Source organism: Priapulus caudatus, unplaced genomic scaffold (genome assembly GCF_000485595.1).
Source record: "Priapulus caudatus unplaced genomic scaffold, Priapulus_caudatus-5.0.1 Scaffold89, whole genome shotgun sequence".
Taxonomy (NCBI): domain Eukaryota; kingdom Metazoa; phylum Priapulida; class Priapulimorpha; order Priapulimorphida; family Priapulidae; genus Priapulus; species Priapulus caudatus.
Genome location: NW_014577150.1, coordinates 418,567 through 431,767, shown reverse-complemented (window position 1 = coordinate 431,767; position 13,201 = coordinate 418,567). Strand labels below are relative to the sequence as shown.

At 43.7% G+C, this 13,201-nt stretch overlaps 1 protein-coding gene across 1 annotated transcript in view; it reads left to right on the top strand.

Moving 5' to 3' along the window:
- The window catches only part of LOC106804824 (adenylate cyclase type 1-like), a 118,008-nt gene extending 104,959 nt beyond the window's left edge, over positions 1 to 13,049 (top strand). Inside the window, exons 13-21 of the mRNA XM_014806174.1 lie at positions 4,495 to 4,615; positions 5,486 to 5,605; positions 6,013 to 6,159; positions 6,468 to 6,566; positions 7,261 to 7,378; positions 7,778 to 7,902; positions 8,424 to 8,502; positions 9,039 to 9,146; positions 9,726 to 13,049. Of these exons, the coding sequence (XP_014661660.1) occupies positions 4,495 to 4,615; positions 5,486 to 5,605; positions 6,013 to 6,159; positions 6,468 to 6,566; positions 7,261 to 7,378; positions 7,778 to 7,902; positions 8,424 to 8,502; positions 9,039 to 9,146; positions 9,726 to 11,758 (2,950 nt within the window). The 3' untranslated portion in view covers positions 11,759 to 13,049. The remainder of the gene's footprint in view (positions 1 to 4,494; positions 4,616 to 5,485; positions 5,606 to 6,012; positions 6,160 to 6,467; positions 6,567 to 7,260; positions 7,379 to 7,777; positions 7,903 to 8,423; positions 8,503 to 9,038; positions 9,147 to 9,725) is intronic.
- Positions 13,050 to 13,201: the final 152 nt, after the last annotated feature.

Genomic DNA, 13,201 nt, shown 5'->3' with positions numbered 1-13,201 from the left:
ACACACACACACACACACACACACACACACACACACACACTCACGTACGCATGCGCGCACGCGCGTACGATGCAGGGGCGGGACCGCGACAGATGTGCATGGTAAACCGACCTAAAAACTTTACGTTGGTCGCAGCATCTCGCCACAATTCTCCACCTATGCTAATATACGTAGGAATGATGCTCGCGTCGCTGGCCGCCGTTGACAGCCAACATAATTTTCAGATTTATTAGAGAATATATGAGGTTTTGACGCTATATTGGGAGTACAAACAAGTACAGTAAACATAGCGTTACAGTCGGCGTTATAGTGCAACGGAGTTTTACTATAGAGTAACGAAGTGTTACAGTGAACATAACTATAGATACGTCACATATACATTCCTTATAAGCTAACTCAACAGTTGTAACGATGGTAATTTCAATTAATGGTCAAGTATTTACATTATTATATATATATACAGAAAACATTCCACTAGCAATTGGGTGATTATGGCGCGTGAAGTTTGAATAGCAGTTGGAACAACGTGAATCCAATAGAAAATATCTTCAAAAATGCATTTCTAGTTATCATAAATTGGGAGGTAGTACACACGTAGATTACAAACGATATATATAGGCAATTACGCTAACAGGTGGTTGGGATAGCTTTCTTTGCGTATAAACGTGAATTAAGTTATGCATTGCGTGAGCGGTTCCCGTCTGTCTGTGTAGCATGGTTAGTAATTGGCATTCTTAGCATTTTTGGAAACTCCATTTCGTCGGAAACATTACATATCATGATATGTATGCGCGCAACTGCGTATGACCGAAGACACGAATTTAATAATACACCTTACATACACGCACGTACACGCACCGACCCACACACAGGAACCCACACACGCACCCCCACCAACTTAGACGCATAACCCACGTACACGCATCCACCCGCGTATAACAACGTGACTATATGGAGTGCTATTACATGTTAATTTCAGTACAACGAACTTGGTGATCAGACATTCATTAATAGTATGGTATGCTCACTGCTGCTTCTCATCTGCATTGCTTCCGTGCATGCTGTCATCTTCCCAAGGTAGGTCAACCTGTTCCTTCACCCGTACATGCCGCGAATTGTTAATGAAATAAAGGTAAAAAATCTAGCTGAAATGTTCGTGCATGGTTTATACTTTAGTCCTCCACTCATGTTTGATCAAATTTGCATTGAACAATAAATGTACTATTTACTACCGATAACGTGTTCACGGACGGAGCTATGACGTCATGCATATCTCAACGCTGTCAGGCAGCGAACGGTAGCTGTTATACTGGCCCGCAAATGGGAGGCAGTCGAAGCTCACGTAGAGAGAGACGAGAATTGATGAAGATATGTGTGTATAATACTATCTTTCATTAGCAGCTCGGTGAGGTCAAACGGCTCTACCAAGTGAAAACACTATACTGACAAATTGTTGCGTAAATAAAATATACTTTACCCCTTTTCTACTCTGTAGGACACTGATTTTGCTCCTTCTCTTCGTGTTGACATTCGCATGGATTGCGACGGAGCTGGTATTACTAGTAGCATCTCGGTTCAAGGTCAGAAATTAAAATATTAATAAATTGCGTAAATATATTGTTAAGTGTACGCGTAGACTAGGAAATGACGCGTGGAGATGTACGTCCATAATGAACGGTCACGGAGTCATCAGTGTACCAATATATATTTTGTCGATGACCTCTAACGTCCTTCATCGTAAAAGGATCCGATTGCGTATGCAATATACGTTCTGTATGTGTGTGTGTGTGTGTGTGTGTGTGTGTGTGTGTGCGTGCGTGCGTGCGTGCGTGCGTGCGTGCGTGCGCGTGCGTGCGTGTGGGCACGTGGGTGTATATGTGCGTGCGAGTGTGTGTGCTGCGCGTCCGCACGTACGCATTGTGTAGACATGTTCAGGATTTTGCTTTCTTCGCGTCGCTGGCTTGATGGCGATTGGCGTTCACGTGTGTTGCAGTGGGTGATAAGGGACGTGGGACGGAGCAGCGCTGTCCGGCTGATGTTCACGAGCGTTACGGCCGTCATGCTACAAGCCGTCGCCGTCGTCAACATGGTAAGATCGAACGCCGGCGGCGAGGGTTTCAACGTAAAATAATTTTTTTTAAAGATCACACGAGATAATCTGATAATCTAGAAAAGCTTAGATAATTTATTTTACATTCAATTTTGGATTAGAATTAGAGCAATTAAAGTAAATTAACAAGCAACAATTAAACGAGCAATAATGAAACACCAATCTACAAACGATTGCTCCCATATTTCCCCGATTACATTGGCATAGGAATATAGGCATAGGAATAGGTTATAGGCATAGGCTCCAGGCATTGAATATCGAATCAGAATCGATCATTTATCGTGTTGTCGTTTTTGTGGTATGCGCGGTATTTGTGAGCAGCCGGATTTCACATATACGGGGGGGTATGATAACAGATTGCCTGCCTAATGCTAAAATATCTTCATGTAATTGCTGAATTAAATGATTATTCATTAATTCAACTTAATATAAACTAATTATATATTAATTTACTTTGAATAACTAATTATATTTACGTATACAGTTTTTGCACTCACGTGTGCCGGCGAGGCGCTAGCGAATAAGACCAATGGCAGAGAGAGGCGCCACCATTCGCCGAGAGTCCACTACATGCCGTGTCTTCGCGCACGGTGTGCGCGCGTACCGCACTACCTGATTGCCTGTTCGCTGCTCGTCTACCTCGCCGTGGCTGTCTTCATCCGCACTTCTGCCGTCTACAAGTTCATCCTGTCTGTTCATGCTTGGCGGACTGCGATAGGAGTTATTGTCAACCCAACGCTTCTTCTGGTGTTCAAGTGCTACGATATATTTTTCCGCGTAAGAACCGACAATGCCGATAAACAATGAAATAGATCATTTTTTTAATTTAGATTTGCTTCAGTTCATTTGTATGTGCGTGTTTACCACAGGCACTTCGAACGATCTCAATAAAAAAGGTAAATAAACACGAAATGTATTTTACTACAATAGTCTTAATGTTCTCTACTCTATTTCGCCTATAATCACCTGTAAATGCCGGTCAAATGCTCATCTGCAACACACAAGTACACCGCACGCTAGCGCTGCACACTGCACATAAATATATAGTTATATAATATATGATATGTTATATATATATAACTATATATTTATGTGTCAGTGTGCAGAGCTAGCGCGCGGCGGCCAGCGTGTGACAGTGTATTGAGATGAGCATTTGGACGGCATTTACAGAAATTGTCCGGCAATAATAGTGAAAGAGAGTGTAGAGAAACATATAGACCTTGGTAGTAATAGGTTTCGTATTTATTTAGCATTATATTTTATTGAAAACGCTCAAGTGCCTGTGGTGTTTACTTGTGCGGTCGTGCGCGGGTGCGTAGTGTGTGTGTGTGTGTGTGTGTGTGTGTGTGTGTGTGTGTGTTGTGTGTGTGTGTTGTTGTGTGTGTGTGTGTGTGTGTGTGTGTGTAGTGTGTGTGTGTGTGTGTGTGTGTGCTGTGTGTGTTTGTGTGTGTGTGTGTGTGTGTGTGTGTGTGTGTGTGTGTGGGTGCATGTGTGTGTGTGTGTGTTTTGTGTGCGTGCGTGCGTGCGTGTGCGTGTGCACGTGTTCCTACAATATCATTGGCCCTGATCCACGCGAGAAAGCCTAGCTTTTCTCATTACCTTTACATTATCTAATGCACATCTTATCTATGTTGTCTATACAAATAGAGCGTCTACGGCCCCGCAAACTGCTCATCATAGGAATGTACTAAATGTGCGTAATGTGTAAAATCGTACTGAGGGGGGGGGGAGGGGGGGGCGGGGGGGGGGGCGGGGGGGGGGGGGGTACATGAATTTATAACATACATACATACAATATACATACAATGGCATAGCCATACATACATAACATACATACATACATACATACATACATACATACATACTACATACATACATACATACATACCATAACGTACGTGACCGCACGCACAGCACGCAACGCACGCCACCACGCCACGCACGCAACGCCACGCCACGCCAACGCACGTCCACGCAACACACACACACACACACTTCTGATCCTACTAGATTACACTCCGATATATCAGCACATCTTTCTCGTGCTTTACCGAATCTCACTAACATACTTACTACTGACAATATTAACGGCGTACGCTCTCTTCACGGTGTTAACGCCTAAGCTACGATGATACACGCACGCAAATTTTATCTCGATATCGCTCGCGCTGTGACGCACTCACACACGCACGAAGCCCCAGGTGTGCGTCTGTGTGCGACAAAACTAGAATAGCAATGTTCTTAACATTATCTAGCATTCGCACGCGAATAGGAATCGCAGGAGACTTCGGTTCGAAAAACGCTGGCGCACGCGCAGTTGCGCTTAAATCGCACCCCCAACCCTGCCTCATGTTTACGTTATACATGAATTTACCTTGTTACAGTTCAAAGGTGCCGCTATTCGTGACGGCTATTGTTGTGCTCTCCACGTTCATCGTCTTCCTATACATCCACGGTCGCCAAGTCGAATGGATGAGTCGACTAGACTTTCTGTGGATGACACAGGTGAGATACGACACACGTAACAGCTCATATTTAATTTAGATGCTTTGAAGGTAAGATAAATGCGGGGATGCAGTGCAAACATTCGGGCCACGATACTGCAAACATTATTCATTAGCACGCGAAATTCTGAACTGAACCGCATCATTTCATCTGTACGAAAAACCCAATTACGAAAAGATTTCAACAACAAGTGAAGTCGGTCGCCTACACAACACGATTGAATATCCGCCGCCAGTTTTGTTTGCGTAGTACTTTAATTTTCTACTTCTACTACGTTTTACTTTTTTACTTCTACTAAGTTTTACTTTTTTACTTCTACTACGTCTTGGGGCACAATTCGCTGAACGTTGATATCGGTCGGACGTGATACAGCTAGTATCGATATTTCACTCGCAGCTTTTCTAACCAAGAAAACCGTCGTTAGAAATGGATTTACAATACAGAGTAGTCGTTGCGCAATTTCTTCTGCTGGCGTTTCTGCGTATAGTTTTGGACACTCACTAATAACTTGCTAATAATGATGGCCAGACATGAGACGGCCGCGTACGCTAGTGATGTGATCTCTATCTAGTCGAATCAGAAAAGTTAGTACCTGGTGACTGCTGCTGCTGGTGGTTGCTGCTGTATGCGAAATAATTATTACTTCCACGTAAGGGATAATTCTGCCAGTGTTGCAATAACGATCCTGCATGCTCACGTACGTTGTCGTGTGTCGAGCTGCCCACGTCTTTCTGCCTAAAGCCTGAAGTTAAGCAAAGCCGCGCAGATTTTCCAGTTATTAATAGTGCCCTACATGGCAGCGAGCGTGCTCCGTGATGTGTTTTTCTATGAGTAAATAATTGATGGCGCCGCGACGCGATTGACATACAGGCGGATGAAGAGAAAGCTGAAATGAACGAGCTGCAGTACAACAACAGGCGGATTCTCTTCAACCTGCTGCCAGCCCACGTCGCCAGTCATTTCCTCGATAATCTCAATCGGCGCCACGACGTGAGTGTATAGTGGTGGTAGTACTACTACCGCTACTACCGCTACTACCGCTATTACCTTTACTACCACTACCACTCCACGCCCGCCGCCGCCGCCGCCGCCACCACCCACCACACCACCACCACCACTACTATTACCACTACTACTAACTACTACTAACTACTACTACTACTACTACTACTACTACTAATAATAATAATAATATTAATAATAATAATAATAAACATCATCATCATCATCATCATGATCATCATGATGATTGTTATTATGATGATGATAATGATGATGATGATCATCATCATTATCATCATCATAATAACAATACGCTTTTTAATTGTTGTCATTGTGGTTACTTAATATGAGCGTCGTATAATATGAGAATAGTTTTGTGGTTTGTGTTCCCTTAGGATTTATACCATCAGGACTATAACAAAGTCGGCGTTATGTTCGCCTCCATCGCTAACTTTCACGAATTTTACATGGAGTTGAATTCCAACAATCAGGGAGTCGAGTGCATCAGACTTCTCAATGAGATTATTTTCGACTTCGATGACGTGAGTTTTTTCTATCAATCCTATATAGTAAGGTATATATATCATCATCGTATACGTTATACGGACGAGCTCGTATATTCAAATGCGCGCGTGTTTGTATGTATATATATATATGCGTGACGTAATAGTGTATATAAGACTGGAGAAACCTTTATAGCTGCGAGAAAGCAATGTTATTACTAACATTAATCTGTTGGATTTTATCAGTAATTTGAAGGAAACCTTTAGAATTGAAGACTTGCTTATTATATCTATCCAGCAACCGCGTTTCTGAGCTCATGTACTTACTTCGTGCTTTGCTTGTACAGCTTCTCACAGAGGAGAGGTTCGCCGCGATAGATAAAATCAAGACTATCGGCAGCACATACATGGCGGCCGTGGGACTTGTGCCGGAGTATAAAATCGATGTAAGATTATTTATATATACGCACACATAATTATAGTACAGTGGATAAACACGTGCAAATTTGTCGTATTATGCACTTTTGGGGTAGGGTTACAAAACTTGTTTACACGTGTACGAGCGCTCCTGGCGTTTGAGTGGATGTTCCAATATGTCATTTTTGGGGTTTGACCATGAATTTGACATTCATTATCTGATTAAATAAAAACTAATCGAGTAAAATCTATTCAATGGACATAGATATCTTTTAATTGTAAAAATATCCCTTCGAAGCAATTAAATGGGCGAAATTAATGGTATTTAGTTTACGCAATCACGTGGACAAGTACACTGGTACGTAGGCAGGCATCAAGCCGCATACACGCACGTGGGCATAAAAACACATACGCACACATTTGTATTATATCATTTAGATGTTAATTACTAAAGCAGCACGCAAGACAATAACTTTTAATAATGCTTAACAGCAGTATTTACATTGGTTATTTCCTATAGCTTATGGCTATGAATATGGTTCTGGTTATTTTATTTTCATAACTATTAGTTACGATTAAACAACACAATTATAAACCAAGTTTGCAGCCAATCACATCGCTGTTAATACAACGGAATATGGTTAGATTATTTAGCCACGTGTTATATTTTGTATTGAATATATTAGAGGAAGATTGGAAGCAATGAATTGGTTTTTTCCTTAGGATACTGAAGAATCGTTGCTGCTTTACTTGGAGTGTCTCGTCGAATTCATGTTTGCAATAAAAGAGAAATTACTCATCATCAACGAAAACTCATACAACAACTTTGTACTAAGATGCGGTAGGTAAAGTCTCGCAGATTACGTTTTATTACGTTCGGTTCTTCGTCATTATTAGCCATGCAGCAATTCACCTGTAGCTTTGCCTAGCAATCATAAGTATGAAAGTGACATATTAGAAATGCTGTTTATGAGATATAACCAGGAGTCTATCAATATTGATAGACTCCTGATATAACTATAGATGGCACTGCATGCTTAGCAGACGTTATAAACCTAACCTACCTATATTGCGTCATGGATAGGCAATAAGCCACATGCTCACCTTGTGCGCTCGGCGGGTATTTTCCTCATAGGCCTACTGGTAAAACGTTGGCAAATATTTACGTGTTAGTAAAACGCAAAGGGGATGCACGTGAAACATTAGCGAATATCGACAAACAAATGTGTTTGCATACCAGGCGCCAACTGTGGTCCGTGCGTGGCTGGGGTCATAGGTGCAAGGAAGCCACAGTACGACATCTGGGGGAACACTGTGAACGTTGCTAGTCGCATGGACAGTACAGGTCTCCCGGAGAGAATACAGGTATTAAGCAGTTCCGCCATCTAGACGTCATTATTGGAAGCAATGTTGCCTAAACTAATGACTGCCGAATGTAACATGCGCGGTAAATAACGCCATGTCGATATCGACGCGATTTTCCAGATCAGGCATATCGAATTGAAAATATTTCTCGCTTCCGTTAATATTGACATTACTGCGATGTGGATATTCGATATACATATACTGATTGTAATTACTCTGCCAAAATAACGTTGGACCCCGAGGATAAAATACGAGATACGGAAGTTTTTGATTCACTTGATCATCACGCCTAATTGGATTTATATTAGCTATCGGAAATAGAGACGCACTACCGTGAGCGTATTAGACTGTCGTAGAATATCGCCACTTTTTAACATACATGAAGCTCTTTTTGTCGAATAGGGATATATGTCGTGTTCGACATAACCGCTCACGTAACAAGTTGGTAGTTTATTAACAAATTAGATGAAAAACATAATTGCTTAAATCAAGCACAGCCTGATATATATTTTAATGCATAGGTTACTGAGGAAATGTACCTGGTTCTTAAAAAAGCCAACGTTTACGAATTCACGTGCAGGGGTGTTATCCCAGTAAAAGGTAAGGAATGCTGTTTGCGTTTAAGAAAAGTCGGACACTAAGAACAATATTTATGCAACTCCTATGTAAGATTCATTACTTTTATCACATCACACTATATAGGCATATATTGTAGAATGAATACTAAGCGATAATAATAACTGTATTGTATGTAACAAAAGATGAAATATAGAATACCAAAAAAATCACGAATATTTCAACCCATGATTTGGTGTCTATAATTAAATAACCAAAAATTGATTAAACTATACTTAGTCTCATCTAGTTTTAATATAACCATATCGACACCATTTATAACCTATTTTGTCTATTACGATTTGATTATCATCAATATCAAGTCCATAATAGAAATTCTATTATAGATTTCTATAATAGATTTCCATAATATATTTCTATTATGGACTCCTGATCAATATCTTACGCGTCATAAAACACCTGTTAAATTGTTACATATAAAAGTAATCGTATAAAAAAAAACTTTCTGCATGGCCAGCGTGAGTCACCGTTTAATTGCTCAAATTGTAATAACGTGCTAGGTAAAGGCGATCTTACCACCTACTGGCTGACTGGGAAAAGGGAAGGGCTCAACGTGCACACGCTATCGACTAGCACGGTGGGAGGCCGGAGTCGCAGCGGCACCGCAGGTATCTACGCGATGCTAACTGCGTGAACAACGCGCCTCTCTCCAACATGTTCTGCTTACATCTATGACAAATACGACATACGCATATACGCTCTCCTATGACACCATTTGTCATAGGAAGATTCTTCCTATGACAAATATTGGCGAGTCAACTTCGTTCCGCTTTACAGCTGAAATTCACTGCTTGCGTTCGTAATAGCGCTTCTAAACTCCTATGATGCGCACAACACATACAACAATATTTATCATAGGAAGAATCTTCCTATGACAAATATTGTCATAGGAGAGCGTATATGCGTATGTCGTATTTGTCATAGATGCTAGCAGAACAGGCTGCTCTCACGGCCTCGGCCTCGGACAAATTCAAAGCCGGAGAGATTACGCGTCTTAATTGGTTTGACGTGTGTAAGCTGACCTCGCCGATCTCTCAGTTTGATAAACGCGTAAGGAAAACATGATAAGACCGGAGCAGTAAGCGATCGAAGGTAAACGAAAGGCGGGACCATAAATTCGTCGAATCTTTCCACGAGCAAAGATAGTGTGTATATATGATAATTACCAGTGTGATCACTTCTTCCAGACAGCCACGCGAGCCTCGGCATAGCTACACCAACAGGGAGAGACTCTCCCAGACCCGGAAGCCTCGCACCGCCAATCGAGGAGACGCAGGAGGGACAGGACGATAATGCGCTTTCGGGGAAGCCTGGCGGAGCAGTGCAGGCTTCGTCTGTTGGAAGCAACAACAACGCGAAGCCTACGTCTTTGCGACTCAGCGCTGCACGGCCCCCCGTCCCTGTAGCACGGGTAACCCCATCACCGACGCTAAAGTCTAGTCCCGTGCAGCCGCTAGAGAGTCCCCCTGCCATCGAGAAACCTGCCATGCCATTACTACCGATGCAGAAAACATCGCCTCTCAGGATGAGCAACCCGCTAGCAAATCTGCCGCCTACAGCAGAGTTGACTTCAAGCATGGAGAAAGCTAAGCCCTCTCCCAAGGAGAGCATCACAACTCCCAGTGGATCCCTAGTATCACCAAAGAGATATGGAAGCTGGAGCAATAAGCAGCCGGGAAGGGGAACACCAGATAAACGTGTGCCGACAACTCCCGACAGATCAACCAAAAGCTCACCTGGTGATTCGCCAAAAAGCCCAACAGGTGTCGCGACTGTCACCGATTTTCAAAGAGCATGTCCACCGCTGGCACAGAAAAGGAAGCCGTCAGACGATAAAAATGATTCGCCAGCTGTTCAGCATAGATCGCCAGTGACTGCGACATACATTACTCCAATGACTGCTGTCCTTCAGGCTAAGGTCCAATCAGACAATCGCAGTGTTGATCTGGTAGCCGGTAATAATGCTAGTGCAGTCAATGGGAACAACAAACAAAAAATCTCCCCAGAGGAGCGTAGAGAAGTGAACGATGTGCTAGCAGATTTTGCTCTCAGTGAAATAAGCATGAGCGAAGTCAGTGAAATGGATAGTGATAACTATGACTTTATCTCGGCACGACGACCGGCCGGTCAGCGGAGAGCTAACGTGGCCACTAATGCTGTTCCGCCAAACAATGCTCGCAATGGCATGGAGCGCGCAGTGTATCCCCTGTACAGGCAGCAGAGTGGCACCGATTCAGAGTCACAAGCAGGCACGCCAACTAACAAATCTGCGATGGCCGTACCAGCGTCTCCGACGAGTTCGTCAGCAACCAACTCAACGGGCAACAACAACAACAACAAGCACGTCGAGTCGATGCACAGGTTCCCGCACTCGCAGCAGCCACGCTACGCCTGCAGCGGAAAGCCAGCAGTCGACCAGGCCAAAATTGACGCCTCCCTCAAGGAGTCATTCGGCGCCGCGGCCGTGGACCGTTTCCGAGCATCCCTCGCTCAAAGAGTCGGAAACGACGGCCGCGGTTACGACCAGCAAAGACTCGGTGCTCTCAGTGACCTCGATCCGCATAGACTATCCGATCTCTCACTCCTCTCCGAGGCCACGGCGGCAACCGTTACCGACTTGCCGGAGTACGACGCGGAGTCGCAGGCCGACGACGGCACGTCGTCGATAGACGTGCAGGTCACCGACACCGAGTACATGGCCGACGACATCGACGACGACATCTCGCTCGACAACGAGACGTACAGCGACATGCACTCGTTCGGCGCCAGCGACATGCACAAGTACGACCGCGGCAACGAGGGCGATCTCGACGACTACAGCCTGTCGTCGCGGAGCTCTCGCTTCCTCGGCTCCAGCTCCCGTCGCAGCTTCGACTCGATTCCGTCGCAGTCGAACGAGTCCGAGTACGACAACTACCGGCCGGGAATGACGAGCGACGACGAGTACGTCTACGCCGAATCAATATCGGACATCGATCTGAACGTCGAAGAGTTATCGAAAGGCGGTCTCAACTTGCCAGGCTACGGGATGTCCCCGTACGGATTCCATCCGAGAGGGGGCTACCTGCAGCCGCTGTCGAGTCACGGCTCTCCGACTGTGAGCAGCCTACCCAGCTCCCACGCTGGTGGTGCCATCTCGCGCCAGAACCCTCCCATTGTGCGGCCAGCTCCTGCTGTGTCGCAGTCGTCGGCGAATAAACCCCAAAACACTGTGGTGTAGCATAGGCGCAGCGCAGAGAAATCCTATATGGCGGACTATAGATTTCGCTTACGGGACAACGAGGCTCATTCACGCTTGCAGACGGCTTATACGCGCGCGCCGTTATCGCGTATAAAGGGCTAGCGGATCAGCAAGGTAGAGTTTACGCGCTGCGTGGAATGTTTACAGTGAATGTGTTACTGCTCTTCCGTGTGAATAAGTGCACACGGTCAACGAATGGCGCTAGAAGTCAGCATTCGAGCGCACTGTGCAGCATCAGATGCGCGTAAATCGTATAAGAGCAAATAAAATTAGAAATATTCCATATAGGTGTGCGTTATATACACTTTTCGCTTAGGTATTTATTAGATACAATAATGTAACCCAAACCCAAGAGGATAGGGGGTCTGTCCCCCTATCCTCTTGGGTTTGGGTTACATTATTGTATCTAGTATTTATCAACAGAACATTGCTGCCAAAAGGTGAGGTCATCAGCATTTCGTAAGCTACCTAAATCTAATTACATCTAAACGATGTCATTATTCCGTAGAGACTCGTATATAACTATAACGACTATAGCAACTTAATTTGCATAGGTGTAATATTAGCACTTTGATCGCGAAGTGTTCCACTTTGGCCTTACTAAAAGCTGTGCACATAGTGCCAACTCTAAAATATACCACCAAAGAGCTTTTTATTTATATGAACGTATAAATTATTAGGTGTTTTTATATGTGTGCAAACATGTATGGATAACAACGCGTCATGTTATACTCATCGCGTTGTCAGTATAGCGTGAGGATGTAGAGAAACGAGCCGCGTTTCATACGTACGATTAAACGTAATAATCAAAATAATATAATCGAAGTAATAAATCGATGCTCTGATCGATCCAGGTAATTGCTATTCATACGCATACGGCTTGGTGTACAATTGGTATGATGACGTGAAGGTCTGTGAGCAAAACGATTCCCAATTTCTCTGTGAAATATTATTTTATGCAAGTATATAACTGATCAATTACCGAATAATCTCACGCTATACGGACGTCCGTAGATATGGAAGATTATGTTCTCTAACCGCTGTCAGTTTTTTTAGTTGAAGCAGAGGAAAATAGAAGAAAAACTTCCTGACGGAAACCAATTAAATTTATAAAGATTTTTTAGTCTCCCCGTCTTGCCATTTTACTCACAAGACGTCGCGCCTACTTCACTGCTGTCGATCTGTGCTGTGTTATTAGGTCCGGGAGACCGGCTTGACGTGATGCTGCCAAATTACACAATAAAATGACGTTGTTGGTTAACGGAAAATATGGTCTGCATTCGTGTTGAATTGTTGACCGCTAACGAGCCAGGCAACAACTATTCCTACAAATTGTCGTTTTATTTCATACAGATATGTGACTCTGACCGGCTACAAACAAAGGTATTCCGAGTAAATCTTTTTGGAATGGAAATAACGAAG